Source organism: Danio aesculapii, chromosome 10 (assembly GCF_903798145.1).
Source record: "Danio aesculapii chromosome 10, fDanAes4.1, whole genome shotgun sequence".
NCBI classification, from domain to species: domain Eukaryota; kingdom Metazoa; phylum Chordata; class Actinopteri; order Cypriniformes; family Danionidae; genus Danio; species Danio aesculapii.
The window spans coordinates 40,778,758-40,798,758 of record NC_079444.1 but is presented as its reverse complement, the minus strand read 5'-3'; the positions used below and the strand labels follow the sequence as shown (position 1 = coordinate 40,798,758).

The 20,001-nt window shown below is 35.0% G+C and overlaps 1 protein-coding gene across 2 annotated transcripts in view; it reads left to right on the top strand.

Moving 5' to 3' along the window:
- Positions 1-20,001, top strand: part of bmp1b (bone morphogenetic protein 1b) — a 104,527-nt gene that overhangs the window by 7,868 nt on the left and 76,658 nt on the right. For both annotated transcript variants that reach the window (XM_056467142.1, XM_056467141.1), the window contains exons 2-3: positions 16,230-16,340; positions 18,622-18,771. In XM_056467142.1, the coding sequence (XP_056323117.1) occupies positions 16,230-16,340; positions 18,622-18,771 (261 nt within the window). The remainder of the gene's footprint in view (positions 1-16,229; positions 16,341-18,621; positions 18,772-20,001) is intronic.

The window sequence follows — 20,001 nt, the reverse complement described above, 5'->3', positions numbered from 1 at the left end:
TGTAGAGCTGCGCATCGTTGGATTTGCTCTTCAGTATTTGGACTCTCAGTAGTGATTATTAAACCACACTGAACTGAGCTCAACTGAACCTGAACTTAACACTACAAACTGAACTACACTGTTTCTATTTACTGTGACCTTTTATGTGAAGCTGCTTTGACACAATCTACATTGTATAAGCGCTATACAAATAAAGGGGAATGAATTGAATTGAATTGAATTGAACAAAAACAAAATTCGTGAAAAATATACAAAGTGTACGCATTTTTAGTTCGTGCCCTCCTTAAACAACTGGGGTGGAGGATTTATTAATGAAGCCACTGATGTTGTAAAGTCGTCGTCATATATTTGCTGCATTTTTAATACGTCTTTAATTTAAAGATTATGTCTTGAGCATTTCTCCTTGGTAATTATGTCCTTCATAAAGGCTGGGTTCTTTTACAGTCGATGAGGGACAATATGTATTAAAAATTCCAAAGAAAAATATCTTACATTAAAAAGAAAACATAAGCTTGACAACAAAAGATCATATCATGTCGTAACAAATGCCCCTAAATAATGCAGCCTGTAGTTTACAGCAGCATCAAGTGTTTCGTTGAGATTGTTTGAGATTGTGTTTGAGATTGTCTGTCATATCTTTCGTCTGTCTTTCCGGGGGGTTTTCTCGTGAGGCATGGCTTTGAAATGATGACATGAAACTCTGCTGGGTAGTTACGCTGGTTTACCAACACTTGTTTGGGTCTGTAATTTTATTAGCATCTTTATAAGGGTGTATTGTTTTAAGTGATGAGGTTTGTGGTGTTGCCTGCCTTTGGTGTCATCTGCGCAGTTTTGCAGTTTGCACGTTGCTCGTTTTCATACTTGACACACTCGCCATTGTACTGTTAATTGCAACCGAGTAGGATAACTGTCATGACAAAAACAGATGAAGAAGTCAGCGAGCTGAGTTGCATGAGTTGCAAAATGGATAAATATAATAATATATCAAATGACTCGGTTGTGGATAAATTTGCAGAAATGTCATGAAAATATTTGGTTGAAAATGTTTTCTGGTAAGTATTTTCCGCCATCTTGCCAACAACAACATCAAGGTTACGCCTCTAACTTACTACAAGTTTACGCCCTTTCATGTTACTCCCCCCGTCTTGCAGTCCGCAGACAGATACACTTGCATGTCATCACATGCTGTCAAAAAAAATTTGTGGCTACGCAGGTGATAACATGAGCTCTGCTACCAAAGGAGGAGACGAAGCTACAACGTCAAAGCAAATTAAACTTAGTTTTTCTCCACTGCAAACACGTATTACACAAACAGAACTAAACAAAATAATCTCTAATATCTGTATGTTCTAAACCATCTATTGTGTTTTATAGTAATGATAATGATATGTTGAATTTGATGGTTGTCTTTCACAATTGTCCCACAACAACAATACAATAGTGTAGATTAGTGAGCAGTGTTTTATATCTATTTTATAGTCATTTGACAAAAGATGTATCTTAAAGTAACGCAAGTAGTTACTTTATATAGAATTAGTTACTTTTATAGTTATGTTACTCATTATGTTATGTAAGTTAGTAAAAAGTATGTAATCTAGTAGGTTACTAACTCAGTTACTATTTGTGAGAAGTAACTAGTAACAGTAACTGGTTACTTTTTAAAGGAACGTGCCCAACACTATTATAATACATAAATATGTACTTCACAAAACAAGTTTTAGCCTAAAACTAACAGAAAATCTAAGCAAAATATCTGATCAAATTATATTCTAAATTTGAAGTTGATATCTCAAAAAATTAGTTTTCAGTAATATTTTGTTTGGCTGCAATACCAATCATGACCACCGGATCACATCCAGTTTTTATTGATGACCATACAAAGGTGCCCCCTATGTTTTGAGGAATATGAACTGTACTTTTTCACACATTTGAAAACAACTGTATAACCAGTTTTCTGGTATTTGACTTGAATTTTAACCTCTGAAAACATCTAAACTAAATTTTACATGTGGATTGCTGTAGCAAAGTAATGCTTTATGACACTAAGGAGTGTCCTTGTTGCAAAAATGTAACCGTAAATGGTCCCACAGTGTGTAAGGTGATAGTAAATGTGTTTTAATCTATTAGTCTTCCTACGTAAATAAAAACAATGGTAGAATATGTAATCAGAAGTCTTAGACCTTTGCAATGATCTATAGTTTGTCATGATTGGATTAGGATTTTATTGCAAAAAAAGCTGTAAATTTAAGTATTATGACGGGTAGTGCAAGGTAAGATTAAAGGACGCCTTTTTTTTTGTTTTGTCAAATGGCTTTTCTTTTCAAAAAAGTACCCGATTTGCTCCAAATGTAAAAGTAACATGGGAATAGTAGTAATTTCCCCAAGCCACAGATTACATGTAGGAGACTTCTTTTTTTAATAATGAAAGTTTGAAATAATAACCATCAGGTTATAATAAAATAATTCTAACCGTCAGGAAATTTGGCATGGTTTACCTTGAAATGGGTAATCTTGACAACACTAATACACTCACCAGGCACTTTATTAGGTACACCTTACTAGTACCGGGTTGGATCCCATTTTGGCTTTAGAACTGCCTTAATCCTTTGTGGAATAGATTCAATAAGGTACTGGAAATATTCCTCAGAGATTTTGCTCCATATTGACATGATAGCATCACACAGTTGCTGCAGTCGGTCTGGTGCTCTATTGGATTGAGATCTGGTGACTGTGGAGGCCATTTGAGTACAGCGAACTCATTGTCATGTTCAAGAAACCAGTCTGAGATGATTTATGCTTTATGACATGGCACGTTATCCTGCTGGAAGTAGCCATACATGGCAGGATGGATCCATGCTTTCATGTGGTTGATGCCAAATTCTGACCGTACTATCCGAATGTCACAGCAGAAATCGAGACTCGTCAGACCAGGCAACGTTTTTCCAATTTTCTATTGTCCAAATTTGGTGAGCCTTTGTGAATTGTAGCCTCAGTTTCCTGTTCTTAGCTGACAGGAGTGCCACCCGGTGCGGTCTTCTGCTGCTGTAGCCCATCCGCCTCAAGGTTAGACATGTTGTGTGTTCAGAGATGCTCTTCTGCAGACCTCGGTTGTAACGAGTGGTTATTTGAGTTACTGTTGCCTTTCTATCAGCTGGAACCAGTCTGGCCATTCTCCTCTGTCCTCTGGCATCAATAAGGCATTTGTGCCCACAGAACTGCCGCTGACTGGATATTTTCTCTTTTTCTGACCATTCTCCGTAAACCCTAGAGATGGTTGTGCGTGAAAATCCCAGTTTCTGAAATACTCAGACCAGCCCCTCTGGCACCAACAACCATGCCACGTTCAAAGTCACTTAAATCAGCTTTCTTCCCCATTCTGATGCTCGGTTTGAACTACAGCAGATCGTCTTGACCATGTCTACATGCCTAAATGCATTGAGTTGTTGCCATGTGATCGGCTGATTAGAAATCTGCGTTAATGAGCAGTTGGACATGTGTACCTAATAAAGTGGCCTGTGAGTATCTAATATTATTTTATATTGTCATTTTTTGTATGTGAGGAAATTCAGTACTTAGTTTGAACGTGTTGTTCTGAGTCAGTGGTCAAGTAAATGTGGTTTACAGTCACTGATTGTACTCTTAGCAAAAAGAAATCACAGATTCTTTTCAAGATAATTTAAATTTACATTTAAATGAGTCCTATACTAGCCGGCGTGTTTCTGACAGGGGCCGTGCTGCATTTCAGACAATTATTCATTACGCACACAGCATGCAGACTGAAACCTTTCAGGAATTCATTTTGGCCAAACCACTATTAAGTTGAGAGTTCATTTGATGCCAACAAAGACAAGAGCTGAAATGAGAAATTGCAAAGAGCGACTGCTGTGTTTTCGCTGCCATTGAACGGGATGTATAGTGCTAATGACTAGATTAAAAGGCTCGGATTGAATAGCAGATTTTGCATTTGTTTTGGAGAAGCTTTTCAGCGAGGACATTGTTTTGGGCTGATTGAGAGCAGCGTGTGAGTGAGTGTTGTTTCGTCCAAGGTTTTAAACTGCCCATGTGTTACATTAGAGAGCTTGATGAGTTCATTTATCAAACAGATATTATATAATTTGTTTGTTTCTGATTGAAATTGGGAATAAAAACTAACATGGCAATATTTAATTTTTCTGTGATTCATAGGCAGGGGGAAATGACAAAAACCTCAGAATACAAGTCATCTCATATTCTCATTAGGCTTGTGCCGGTATTCGGTAATGCGATAAATCACGGTAATGAATATGCACGATATTGTTATCGCGGGCACTTCAAAATACCCTGAAAAATAATAGATCCGAATTTATATTCTTAGAACACGCCTTAGCTTATTTTCCATCAACCGCTTGAAGAAACACTGCGTATATGCTGCGCAGAACTGATGCGCACTCTGATGTAAACAATCCCCACATGTAGAAGCACTGTGTGCACGCCGCCGCTGCCACCGCTCTCTAATCCTCACACGAAGAAGAAGCATGGCGGAAGGAGGAACGCTGCCGACAATTTATCCCCCTTCAAAAAGGGTAAAGTCAGAGGTTTGGAAATATTTTGGGTTCCAAAAAAATGCAGAGGGATTGCTGATCGAAGACGGTTTCCCTTTGCACATTCACTTTGATATAATTCCTCAAGTTTACTTTTATATTGTGTATTGTTTTATTTATATTTATTTGTATTTAAATGTTTGAAGTACTTTTAGTTAATTAAAAAGTTATTAAAGTTACTAAGTTGACGAAACCGAAGTTTTTGTGTTTTTTTTACCTGTTTCTCTAGTAAAATTACCAATATCGTGATAATACCGTATACCGTGATAAAAGCTCAATCAATTAATCGCAGCATGAAAATGTGATACCGGCACATGCCTAATTCTCATAATGATAAATAAGGGTTAGACAATGAAACACTGGCCAATTTAGTGTTGGAGGTTTCATGGCTAAATGTGAGCGGCCGGGTGGCCGATCTTCATTGATTGCACATTCAACCAGTAAGAGCAGAGTGTGAAGATTTAATTAGCATAGTAGCGCAGTTTTACATAAAATATTGCAATGCACAAAACATTGTGGGTGATTATTAGAGTTCAAAAGAGGATAAATTGTTGGTGTGCGTCTTTGTGATGTATCAAGAGCCACGGTATCCAGGGTAATGTCGACATAGGCAAGGTTTATTTATATAGCACATTTCATACACAATAGTAATTCTAAGTGCTTTACATAAACAGGAATAAAAGAAACAAGACAAAAAACAACTACAAAGAATCAAAAATGATTAAAAACCGATTAAAATGTGTTACTGTGTGTTCACACCGAAAGCGGCGAGATCATCACAGTTCGCTGTTGCTGCCCTGACGACTAGGGATGGGTATCGTTAAGGTTTTAACGGTATTACTACTTTAATCGATACCACTTATTGGCTCGGTACTTTAACGGTTACTCGCCACTAACTTGCATGGTTCGGGATATATAGAGCTGCGCATCGTTGGTTTTGCTCTTCAGTGTTTGGACTCTCAGTGCTGATTTTTAAACCACACTGAACTGAGCTGAACTGAACTTAAACACTACAAACTGAACTACACTGTTCCTATTTACTATGACCTTTCATGTGAAGCTGCTTTGACACAATCTACATTGTATACGTGCTATACAAATAAAGGTGAATTGAATTGAATTGAATCTTATCTGTGCTTTTTGTAGTGTTTTTTTTTATGAAAAAATAAATAAAGAAATAAAGAAATTGAACAGAATTAACAAGAATTTGTTTTATTATTATGTTTTTTATGTAAAATAAAACAAAACCAATAATTGTAAAACAAATAAATACATTTTTTCCTTTCAATAGTTTGAAGTAAAATGACTCGGTTTTTAACCATTTAATCACTGGGAGAAAAATGTTCAAGAAACCAGTCTGAGATGATTCACGCTTTATGACATGGTGTGTTATCCAGCTGGAAGTAGCCATACATGGCAGCATGGATCCATGCTTTCATGTTGTTGATGCCAAATTGTGACCCTGCTATCCGAATGTCGCAGCAGAAATCGAGACTCATCAGACTAGGCAATGTTTTTCCAATTTTCTATTGTCCAAATTTGGTGAGCCTGTATGAATTGTTGCCTCAGTTTCCTGTTCTTAGCTGACAGGAGCGCCACCCGGTGTGGTCTTCTGCTGCTGTAGCCCATCCGCCTCAAGGTTAGACGTGTTGTGTGTTCAGAGATGCTCTTCTGCAGACCTCGGTTGTAACGAGTGCTTATTTGAGTTACTGTTGGCTTTTTATCAGCTGGAACCAGTCTGGCCATTCTCCTCTGTCCTCTGGCACACTGAACTGAGCTAAACTGAACTGAACTTAAACACTACAAACTGAACTACACTGTTCCTATTTACTATGACCTTTTATGTGAAGCTGCTTTGACACAATCTACATTGTTTAAGCGCTATACAAATAAAGGTGAATTGAATTGAATTGAATCTTATCGGTGCTTTTTGTAGTGTTTTTTTAATGAAAAAATAAATAAAGAAATAAAGAAATTGAACAGAATTAACAAGAATTTGTTTTATTATTATGTTTTTTATGTAAAATAAAACAAAACCAATAATTGTAAAACAAATAAATACATTTTTTCCTTTCAATAGTTTGAAGTAAAATGACTCGGTTTTTAACCATTTAACCACCTGGAGAAAAATCAACATGTTTGCCTTTTCTGTCGGAAGTCGGGTACTTTCTTGCTTTATTGTGCTCCCTGCAGCTGAAAATACCCTCTTTAGCTTGCAAAATACAGTTAAATGAGATAATGTTTATCATTTATCATTGACAGATTTACATAAATGAGTTAACAGTGTTTTGGGAGTTAGAGTTTTGTAATATAGTTTTGGTGCATCTTGCAATGTAAAAAAATACACATTTTTTATGATTTCTTAAAAAGCCTAGTTTATTATTAGGTTATTTATAGGTGATGTAAACATATGATGTAAAAGCATATTTAATGTTTAAGATTTATTTAGGCTACCACTGGAAAAAAACTGCTCTCATTGTAACCAAATGTGTGTGTTTATTTAACTATTAATATTATGCTAATTTAGGTGATTGACTTCTGGCAGAACGATGTGGATGATGTAACGTAACCATTAGCTAGGCGGTCATAACTTTTCATTGCAGTTAATGCACTTTTGAAAGATACTTTCACTTAGCCAGATTGCTTGCGTTTCCGCTTATACAAGAAAACAACTTGTTGCAATGGATATTGTCGCTGTCCACTCGGGAAATACAAGCCGTTTGGTTCACTTACAAGCTGTGCTTGTGTGAGTCTGTGTTTCGAGCTATGTGTGTGCGCTTAGTGCGAGCCTCGGCTGAGTGCGCCATAAACACGAGCATTTCTTATGTGAGATTGCCACACTAAACGTGTTTTCTAGCGTGAAAATGTTGCACACTTTTTATCAAATTTATTAACTATGGAAGATCAAGTTGTTGCGTGTGGTGTGGCTTTGCTCAACTTATCCAATATGTGTCCATATGTCTGAAATACTCGAAAGCAGTTATACTGTTTTGTACTGTGATTATACTTGGAGTGAGATATATATATATATATATATATATGTATGTATGTATGTATGTATGAATGTATGTATGTATATGTATGTATATGTATGTATGTATGTATATGTGTGTGTATATTCATTCATTCATTTTCTTTTCGGCTTAGTCCCTTTATTAATCTGGGGTTGCCACAGCGGAATGAACCGACAACTTATCCAGCACATTTTACGCAGCGGATGCCCTTCTGGCTGCAACCCATCCCTGGGAAACATCCATACACACTCACACACTACGGACAATTTAGCCTACCCAATTCACCTGTACCACATGTCTTTGGACTATGGGAGAAACCGGAGCACCCGGAGGAAACCCACTCGAACGCAGAGAGAACAGAAAACTCCACACAGAAATGCCAACTGGCACAGCCGAGGCTTGAACCAGCGACCTTCTTGCTGTGAGGCTACAGCACTACCTATTGCGCCACTGCGTCATCATATATATATATATATATTCATTTATTTATTCATTTATTTATTTATTCATTTATTCATTTATTTATTTGTGCATCAACTCGCCAGTACTTGCCTTTTTATATATGTCACTAAAAAAACATTGTAAATAATTGAATATCCAGCGACCGCAATAATCAAACCCTTGGGAACAACTGTGATCAGAACCGAAGTTTACTGGACTGTGTTCTCTGGAATCCTCTCAAGCGGTGGACTTCTACATTCCCCTTGCTTGTCACTGAACCGCCTCCTAGCTCATTACCATGAAGTTGACTTGATTTCAACTCTCCTCAATGCCCACACCAGCGAAGATGCACTGTACTGCTCCTCTCCACTTATAACCACCCGTTCCTATTGGAAGTGAATGATTCCAGCGACTTTGATGCTCTCAACGTTTTCGGTGTGAAAGCACAGTTAGGTTTTACAGTAATGAAAAGGAAAAGAAAAACACAATAGTTTGATATGTCAGACGTAGCACAGTGCTCATTCAGTAAAGGCACAGCTAAACAGATGTGTTTTCAGTCTTGATTTGAATTTGTCTAATGTTGGAGCACATCTGATCATTTCTGGAAGCTGATTCCAGCAGTGAGGGGCGTAGTAGCTGAACGTCGATTCACCACTGCTTTGACTGAACGCTTAGAATTTCTAGTTTACATGATCCTAAAGATCTGTGATCTATTAGGTTTTTTGTATTCAGCAAGCATATCTGTAATGTATTGAGGTTCTAGGCCGTTTAGTGATTTATAGTTTTTAAAGTGCACTTCGAGGGGAACACAGTTGTCAATATGAAGATCACTGAACTGTAAAAATACTTTGAAAACAAAATAGACCTAAGAGAGATGACTTTAATGTTTTTTTTAATCATTCCAAGTTTAAATGTTGGAAAGTTAGAACTGAATAGGGCATAGGGGGGATAAGTGGAAATAGAACACACCCAGAAACTATGCTTCTAACTACAGCTCTAGAGGTGTTGTTGCAAACGTACCAAAGATGGATTTGGTAAACGCCAAATCATCTAAATGTTTGTAACAACGGAACTTCTGAGTTGGCTAACGCACCCCAGAATAGTTTGTGTTGAGGGCACCTGAGACTCTCTGTCTCTATCATCTCAATTAGGTTGAAGTTTTGATGGCTTTTGTTGCTACACTTTCATGTTTGGAGCAGAACATCAGTGCGGACTCTGTTCGTGACACATGGCCATTTATCTGTCGCACACTGTTTACACTGGGATTTCAATGCAACCTTTAATTGGGAACCGCTTCACCTCCAAAATTAGTATGCTGTAACTCGCGCCTTGACGTTTGCAGATCACAATGACGGGAGGGCGTGAATGTGTATTTATATGCAAGTTAAGAGATTTGACAGTTGGGGTAAAAGCCTCAAGTGATGCGAAACCACGCGCGTTTTTGTTTATTTGGAAAATGCAGTGGGCTTAATAAGGTTTCCTGCCAGGCTGAGAACACTAGGGTAAAAATAATAATAAGTGCTCCCTGCTGCTGCGAAGTAACGAAAACAATGGATTCTGCTTCTAGGTCACATTGCAGACATGATGAATGTTCACAGCCGCACAAAGAGATCTGTAATGCCTTTATAGAATATAAAAGGGGAAAGTTAATTAGTATAACTGAAACACCCCATGATACCAAAATAAAGTTGTACTGATTTTATAAGGCCTCTGAAAAAAGGATAATTAATTAATAAATATTATGTAACCTTTTATTTCAATATTTGTTTAATGTTATTTGAATTTTTTGTTATTTTATATTTGTTTTCTTAATATTTTGTAGTTGTTTTGTTATTTATTAATTTAATTTAGATTGATTTAGTTTCTTAGCTCTTTGTCATGCTTTATTTTATTTGATTTGTTTTATTATTTTTTTATTTTACCCTTTAAAAAAAATCTTTTTTATTAATTAATAATTGATTATTTTATTTTCAGCCCATACATTTAAACAGCTTATCCATGGCTGGCATAACTCAGGTTAATTTTATTTTTACTTTTGTATCACTTTACTTTACTTTTACACTTTTACTTTACTTTTACACTTTTACTTTTACTTTACTCTACTTTACATTAGTTTTACACTTTTACTTTACTTTAGCTTTAAACTTTTACTTTACTTTTGAACTTTTACATTTTACTTTACTTTTACACTTTTACTTAACTTTTACTTTACTTTTACACTTTTACCTTACTTTTACACTTTTACTTTACTTTTACACTTTTACTTTTACTTTACTCTACTTTACATTAGTTTTACACTTTTACTTTACTTTAGCTTTAAACTTTTACTTTACTTTTGAACTTTTACATTTTACTTTACTTTTACACTTTTACTTAACTTTTACTTTACTTTTACACTTTTACCTTACTTTTACACTTTTACTTTACTTTTACACTTTTACTTTACTTTTACTTTATTTTAACACTTTTTATTTCCTTTGCTTTATTTTTACACTTTTACTTTACTTTTACACTTTTACTTTAATTTTCTTTACTTTTACACTTTTACTTTACTATTATACCTTTACTTTACTTTACTATTACACTTTTACTTTCCTTTTACACTTTATTATTTATTGATTTATTTATCAGTTAATTTTATTTTATTTTTAATCCAAACATTTTAACAACAAATCCAGAGCTAGGTCACAATAACTAAGGTTTATTTTATTTTATTTTATTTTGTTAAAATTTTTATTGTATTTTATTTTACTTTAATAAATTTTATTTATTTACTTTATTTTTCATATTTAATGTAATTTTATTTTATTTTATATTCAATCCATATATTTCAACAGCAAATCCATGGCTGGGTCACAATAACTAAGGTTTATTTAATATAATATTTTATTTTATTTTATTTTATTTCATTAATTATTATTAATTAATTATTATTATTTTTTTTGTTTATTTATTTATTTCAATTATTTATTATTATTTTATTTTCAATTCAAATGTTTCAACAGCAGGTCCAGGTCACAATAAAGTTATATTTTATTTTATTTTATTTTATTTTATTTTATTTTATTTTATTTTATTTTATTTTATTTTATTTTATTTTATTTTATTTTATTTTATTTTATTTTATTTTATTTTATTTTTAGTTTTACTTTAGTGTACCTAATATTCCTGGCAATAGGAGATGCATCTAAACAGGAAATAAATAATTCTGACACAAAATGAATCCAATTGATGCCTTAGCAGAAATGCTGGTAGTTTTTCACTTTCACAATTTGCATTGCAAACTGCTTGCATTGCACTTTTCGCATATAAATAATACAAGAAAGCTTTGAACTTTTACTGACAGACATCTTAATGATTTTTATATATCTGTCTCTGTCCTGTGTGTGCGTGCCTGCGTGTGTGCGTGTGTGCGTGTGTGCGTGTGCGTGTGTGCTTAAATGTCATCAGACTTTCATGCATCTTTAAAGTCTTCACTGGTATTCAAGTCTGGGTATGAAACCTCTCTAGCTGCAAAAAAACTTCTCATTCATATCTTTAATACACAGATAAATATGTTGATTCGAAGATCTTACAAAGGATTAAAAATCTGGTAAACAAGGAAATCAACATCGACATTGGGGATTTAAAGATTTGCTTGTGAAGGGCAAATAACTACTGGTAAATATAGAGTGATCCTTCATTCAATTACTGCACAGCAAAGCATTGATAAAGCAGGCTAATAAGCTTTTATAAATGAGAACACATATTTAAAACAAAATCCCTGTCCATTTAGATTGGTAAACCTTTCAAATCCCTCCATTTTAAATACACAGCACCTGCGCTATTTAACTAACTAGCTATTAAAGTTTGGTGGCTTGAGAAAGCCTGGTCGATGTAGTTTGTTTGCTTTGAAACCGTTTGTAAAAGTAGGAATGGATGAAAAAGTTTTAAAGTTTAGTATGAATTGACATGGTGCTACTAGCATGATTTCCAGTATGAATTAGCATGTTGCTCGCATGTTTTCAGTTTGAATTTCAACATATTTCTAGCATGTTTTTACTATACCCCAAATTAGAAAAAGTTGGGACAGTATGAAAAACTCACTTGTATTTAATTGCAGACAACATGAACACAAAATAGTTAATGTTTGGTCTGGTCAACTTCATTTCATTTGTAAATATACATCCTTTCCTGTCATTCAGACCTGCAACACAATCTAAATAATTGGGACAGGAGCAGTTTGGAGGTAGTAATCAGGTAAATTGGTTAAATTATGTGATTTGAAACAGGTGATGTCAACAGGTGATTGTAATTATGATTTGATACAAAAGCAGCATCCAAGAAAGGTCTAGTCCTTTAGGAGCAAAGATGGGAAGACATTTGGATAATTCATCTTCAATAGTGCATAACATCATTAAAAGATTCCAGGAATCTGGAGGAATATCAGTGCGTAAAGGTCTAGTGATAAGTGATATAACCACATGGGCTAAGGACTACTTTTTACAAACCTTTGCCAAGTACCACAATACACCGACACATGCCAGTTAAAACTGTACAGTGCCAAAAGGAAGCCCTATGTTAACAGTGTCCAGAAGCGCCATCAACTTCTCTGGGCTCAGAAGCATCTGGGATGAAGCATCACACAGTGGAAACATGGACTGTGGTCAGTAGAATCAGTATTTCATGTATGTTTTGGAAGAAATGGACACCATGTGCTCCGGAACAAAGAAGAAAAGAATCATCCTGACTGTTACCAGCAGCAAGTCCAAAAGCCAGGGTGTATCTTTGTATGGGGTTGTGTCAGTGCCCTTGGCAAAGGTAACCAGCACTTCTGTGATACGCCATTAATGCTAAAAAGTACATAGAGATTTTGGAGCACAATATGCTGCCGTCTTTTCCAGGGATGGCCATGGATGTTTCAACAAGACAATGCAAAACCACATTCTGCACACATTACAAAGTACTGGCTGCGGAGGATAGGGATATAGGTACTTGACTGACCTGCCTGCAGTCCCAACCTGTCTCCAATAGGGCTGGGTGGTATATCGAGTTCTGGGGATATATCGATATAATTACCCAACCTATGTGGGATTGTCCAATATCGTTCATATCGATATGGTTTTAGGCCACACATGTGCATTCTGCGCGAAACGGACCACTCCCAAGGTAGCATGCGAGCTCCACTTGCACAAATGTGCCCAAATGAATGATTCAAAATGAACGAATCGTTCAAGAATGACCCATCACTGACGCGGCATGAAGGAACATGCAGTGCTGGTGTGGTATCGAAATCTGACTCCTCCTCGTGTGCACGCACGTCACACAGCGCCTGTGGCTATCACAGCGGTTTATCAGAAACCTTTTATCGATCATTTCTTCTGCAATTGACAGCCTTGTCAAATTGACAAGCAGCACCTGAATGTGTTTAAAAGAATCAAAGTGGGACGAATTTATACCACATTTCTAAAGTGAAACCACCTCATATTCACTAAATATAAGTTTAGTATTTACTACACGACGGTCTCTTCTTTACATTTATGTTACAACACATTTAGCCCTGCGTTCTGCTCTCTTATAATGACTGTTTACATTTATATGCTTAACCAGCATTTCATCACAGTACTCAATTTCATTACTTCTCATATCTACAGTCTATTCATTTTCATCTCCTTATTTAATATTTAGTAAAACACGTTTAGTCAAAACGAAACAAAAGAAAATGTGTAGGAGTTTTTATATCTTCGATATGTGCACTGTTTGATAATTGTGCACACTACATACATGTCAATGTGTAACTAAAACATATACAGCTGATTTAATAGTTGTCTATAAGTCACACAACTGTGCTATACAGGATTATTTATAACAACACTGTAATTGTGACATAAAATACTGTGTTTCATATTTAAATTTGTTGTGGTTCTTTTTTACCCTACAATACTTTTTGTTGTGTTACTATTTAAGTGTGTCCCTTTTTTGCTCTGACAATGTAGCTATGTTTCTGTGGTTCTGTTTACTTTGTTATTTGCACAGCAGCACAGTGCACTGCTGTGTATACAGTAGTGTTAAGCAGGAAAAAAACACTGTACTGTATTTGTTTATCACTGTACTGTATTTGTTTATCACTGTACTGTATTTTTACTGTATTTATCAAAGATTTTTTTTTTTATAATTTGAGATGTCGTGCAACTTATAGTTTTAAAGCAAGAGAAAAACCTGTACTGTACTTTATTTATCAAAGATTTTATGGAGCTGTTATTTTTTATGCCGCTGTTTATTTGTAAACAGAGAGGGAAACCCCTGTGTTTAAATTATATTTTGCTTAAAAATTGTTTAACAAAGTTTTAATCAAGGCTTTAACTCTCCAGTAACCATTTATGGGAAAATACCGGATAGATATCGTATATCGTAATTCCTTCTAAAAAGGATTTTTATGTGATTTATTTTTTTTGCCCATATTGCCCAGCCCTAGTCTCCAATAGAGAATGTTTGGTGCATTTTGAACAACAAAGACCCCGTACTGTTGCCCGCCTTAAGACTTGTTTGCAAGAAAAATGGGACAAAATTACACCTGAAACACATCATCACTTGGTGTCTTCAGTCTCTAAACGTCTTTTTAAGTGTTGTGAAAAGAAACGTCAACATTACAAAGCGGTAAATGCTTTACTGTGCCAACTTTTTTTGAAATGTGTTGGAAAATGTGTTTATTTAAAACAAAATGACTATAGAAATTATGAGGAACGCATTAAATAATGTTTGTTGTATTGTCTGCAATGAAATACATGTCAAAGTAAATTTAGAAATCACTGCTTTTATTTGTGTTTTCAACTTTGTGTTCAAACTTTTTATGATTTGAAGTTGTTGTATGTACAAACATAGATGTAATAAGTATAGATAAATACAGTAGATAGATATATAGATAAACAGACTTAGCTTTTTAGCATGAATTTGTGTTATCAGTATGTTTCCAGCATGAATTAGCATGTTGTTAGCATTGATTTAGTATGAATTTTGGCATGTTGCTAGCGTTTTTTTTGGTATGGATAAGCATGTTTAGCATGTTTCCAGTATGAATAGCATGTTCCTACCATGTGTTCAGTATGAATAGCATGTTCTTACCATGTTTCCAGTATGAATTAGCATGTTGTTAGCATTAATTTAGTATAAATTTTTGCATGTTGCTAGCATTTTTTGGTATAGATAAGCGCGTTTTGCATGTTTCCAGTATGAATAGCATGTTGTTAGCATGAATTTAGTATGAATTTTAGCATGTTGCTAGCGTTTTTTGGTATGGATAAGCACTTTCAGCATGTTTACAGTATGAATAATAAGTTCTTACCATGTTTTCAGTATGAATAGCATGTTGTTAGTATTAATTTAGTATGAATTTTAGCATGTTGCTAGCATTTTTTTTTTGGTATGGATAAGCACATTTAGCATGTTTCCAGTATGAATAATCTGTTCTTACCATGTTTTCAGTATGAATAGCATGTTGTTGGTATTAATTTAGTATAAATTTTAGCATGTTGCTAGCAATTTTGGGTGGATAAGCGCATTTAGCATGTTTCCAGTACGAATAGTATGTTCTTACCATGTTTCCAGAATGAATTAGCATGTTGTTAGCATTGATTTAGTATAAATTTTAACATGTTGCTAGCGTTTTATTTGGTATGGATTAACACGTTTACCATATTTTCAGTATGAATAGCATGTTCTTGCCATGTTTCCGGTATGAATAGCATGTCGTTAGCATAAATTTAGTATGAATTTTAGCATGTTGCTAGCAAATTTTTAGGATGGATAAACATGTTATTAGCATGTTTCCAGTATCAATTAGCATGTTGTTAGCATGTTTCTAGTTTGCATTAGCAAATCCAGTTTATTTTCCTTGTAGTTTTGCTGGTGTAAGGTTTGTTTTTCAGCATCTCCCTTCAATCTAAACCACCTGAATACAAAGTAGTCCATTATCAAACAGAGTTAAGGGCATACAAAACTGTATGTCTGACATTCTGAAGTCTCTAACATGCACTTTCGCTACCATGACTTTAACCTCATGACCCCATATTGTGTTTCTGGGCATTTGTGTTTTGCTAACTGGAATATTAAGTCCTACAAGCTCCTCATTATGTCAGGTTTTTACCTTGTCAGTCGTGCTCTTTGACCTTAAGAGGTTCAGTTACTGATTCATGTTTGTTCACTCTTTTTGTGTTAGTTGCTTTTTTAGGGGACATCGCCTTGGATGAGGAGGACCTGCGCTTTCTTAAAGCCAACTATGTGCACGCTACAGAAAATGAGCCTTCGGGAATCTCTAAAGCTGATTCAGGTGAGTGTGGTTGCACAACATTGTTGAAATTCAAGAATACACACTAATGTTGTCAAAAAATATCAATAAATGTTGATACTGAAATATTAAAATGAGACAATCTTGCTTGTGGTTAGTAACAATATACTGGCTCTCTGTTCTCACCAGCAGGGAGATCAATAATTAATAACAATATTAAAATTTCCTCAGGGTGCTCCGGTTTCCCCCACAGTCCAAACACATGCTCTATAGGTGAATTGGTTGAAGTAAATTGGTCATAGTTTATAAGTGTGTGTGAATGAGTGTGTATACGTTTCCCACTACTGGGTTGCGACTGGAAGGGCACCCGCTGCGTAAAACATTTGCTGGAATAGTTGGAGGTACAATTTGCTGTGGCGACCTCTGAAATAGAGACTAAAACGAAGGATGAATGATTGAATATTACGATTGTAACACTTTTGTTTAATCAGAAAATAAAATAATGTTGCACTAATTTAGTTTTTCTTTTGTAATGTATTGGCTTTTGGACTTATGGACTTCTGACGTACCTGCTATAAGCGGTTTAGGTTTTTTTTTCTCCCCTTTTTACTTAATTTGCATACTTTTAATGTTACAGAATTTGGTCCCCAGGATGTTGAAGATGGTATTAAATATTGTTTTTTTTAAGGTATCCTATTAAAATTGGAAATTCCAGTATAGTGACAACACTAGCACACTCCGAATTGATTATATGAATATATGACGTAGAGTTCAGATTCCAAAAGGTGTACTTGTAATTAAAGAGTATTTATCATTAGAATATATCACTTTTTAAAAACCTTTATTGGGTGAAGAAACGTAAAACTGAATGATAAATTCATGGACAGTGATGGCACTGTAAAAAATAAGTTGACTCAACTTAAAATTGTAAAGACAACTTGCCATCATAAATTGCAAATCAACTCAAAAAAAAGCCATGCAGCAAGTTGCATTAAATTTTAAGTTGAGTCTGTGTATTTTTAGAGAGTATTTTATTTAATATAAATTGTTATATATTTCATTTATTATACATTTGTTTTATTTTATACAGTGGGGGTATTAATAAGTATTGAGCACGTGACCGTTTTTCTCAGAAAACATATTTCTAAATGTGATGTTGACTTGAAATTTTCACCAGATGTTGGTAACAGTCAAAGATATCCACATATGCAAATCCGTATGAACAAATCTAATTACTTTACAAATGAATTTATATATAATGAAATGAAATGACACAGAAAAAAAGTATTGAACACATGAAGAAAGGGAGGTATAGAAAGGCAGTGAAAGCTCAGTCAGAAGCTGAAATCCAAGGACTTTTCAGCAAGACAATGATGCAAAACACAGCCAAAGAAATTCTCAAATGCTTTCAGAGAACGAAAATCAAGCTGTAGAATGGCCCAGCCAATCACCTGACCCGAATCCAATAGAAAATACAAAATGAAGATCAGATTTGATGGACGAGACCCACAGAACCATCAGGACTTTGACACTCTGTTGAAGTCTGTGAGAAACTCACACCTGAGCAATGCATGTGACTTCATTCGCCATATGAGAGGCGTCTTTAAGCTGCAGCACCAAAGAAGACTTTTATATAAAGTATTAAATACGTTTCAGTAGTTCAGCACTTTCTCCTTGTGTCATTTCAGTTTTTACACATAACTTGGGTCTTACAAAAATCTTCTTCAATTCCATGTCAACAGCTCCTTTAGAAATATTACTCACAGGAAAAAAGCATGACATGTTGAATACCCCCCTCCCCCCATATTTACAGTGTATTCAGATCTATATAAAGAAGTTATTTTAGTAGTAATCAGAAGGTATACAAATTGTAATGTTTAATCTAACTGATTTCATTACAGACTTCAGAGGTTTTTACTCTACCCAGCACTAATAATCAATTGATTGCAAAAAAATACGTTAAGACTATAATTTACCCAAAAACAAAAATTCCCTCAATTTACTCTCTCTCCCTCGTGTGCTTTTAAGTTTCTTTCTTCTGTTTAGCACTAAAGAAGATATTTTGAAGAATGCTGGTTGCCGGCACCCATTGACTTTCATAGTAGGGAAAAATAATTACTATGGAAGTCAATGGATGCCAGCAACTAGCATCTCTTTTTGTGTTCAACATAGGAAAGAAACTCAAATGGGTTTTGTACAAGTAGAGGTGAGTAAATGATGACAGAATTTAATTTTTTTGGGGTGAACTATCCCTTTAATCTGTGCAGTATAATTGCTTTTATTTTAAGTGAATGTATTGGCTGAAGCATTGTCTTTGCCCTAGTAAACAGATCCTCAGCTAATAGAAATGCAAAGGACGAGCCAGCGTTGGCTAATCAAAGCCTCTTACGCAGAAGGAGAGCAGCCACTGCTAGACCTGAGAGAGTTTGGCCCAATGGCATAATACCCTACATTATTAGTGGCAACTTTAGTGGTAAGTTTTTTTATTATTATTATTATGATGCAATTTTTTTTATTTTCTAATATTGATTTAATATAATATTCATGCAAAATTTATATTATATTTATTATGGGGGTGTCTCTTGAACAGATTCTGCAAATGCTGAAATTTAAAGTGCTTAATTATGCTTTTTCTGATATTGCCTTTCGTGCAGTTTGTAATGTAGATGATTATCAATGCAAAAATTAATTTCATGTATCAAAGTGCAAATTAGAGCTGCACAGTATATCACCCAATTATCTCTATCATAATAATGGTATATGCAATATACAAAATCAAACATGTGTGATAAATCACATTTATTTCATGCATCGATTGTTTATGTCTATTTGACCAATCAGATGGGGCGATACAATGTTTAGCTCTGCCTCCCCAATAGTTACTGTTTTGCTATTGGTTAGAGCAGCCCAAATGTGAACACCGATCGTTTGTTTGCTATGCTTGTTTTAAAACATACCTTTCTTAAAGAAATACTGCTAACATGGTGACATCCTTTAGAACCCAGTTTTGAACAGCATATTTCTCTCCAGTGTGCAAAAGAAACTCCGATATTGATTCAAGATTTTAAAAAGTTTTGATTCACAATTTTTGGCAGAAGCCCTTTAAAAAGCCCTTTCTGAGAGAGCAGGGTCAGAATAATTAAACATACTGGGCCATCTGACCAATCAGAGAAGAGTAGGGCCATTAGACCAATCGGAACCAACTGGATCATCTGGCCAATCAGAGCAAAGTAGGGCCTTTATACCAATCAAAGCCAACTGGACCATCTGACCAATCAGAGTAGGGCCAATAGACCAATCAAAACCAATTGGATCATCTGAACAATCAGAGCAAAGTAGAGCCATTTTACGAATCAAAACCAACTGAACCATCTGACCAATCAGAGAAGAGTAGGACCATTAGACCAATTAAATCCAACTGGACCATCTGACCAATCAGAGCAGAGTAGGGCCATTATACCAATCAAAACCAGCTGGATAATCTGACCAATCAGAGGAAAGTAGGGCCATTATACCAATCAAAACCAACTGGACCACCTGACCAATCAGAGAAGTGTAAGGCCAATAGACCAATCGAAACCAACTGGATCATCTGGCCAATCAGAGCAAAGTAGGGACGTTATACCAATTAAAACCAACTGGACCATCTGACCAATCAGAGCAAAGTAGGGTCATTAGACCAATTAAAACCAACTGGGTCATA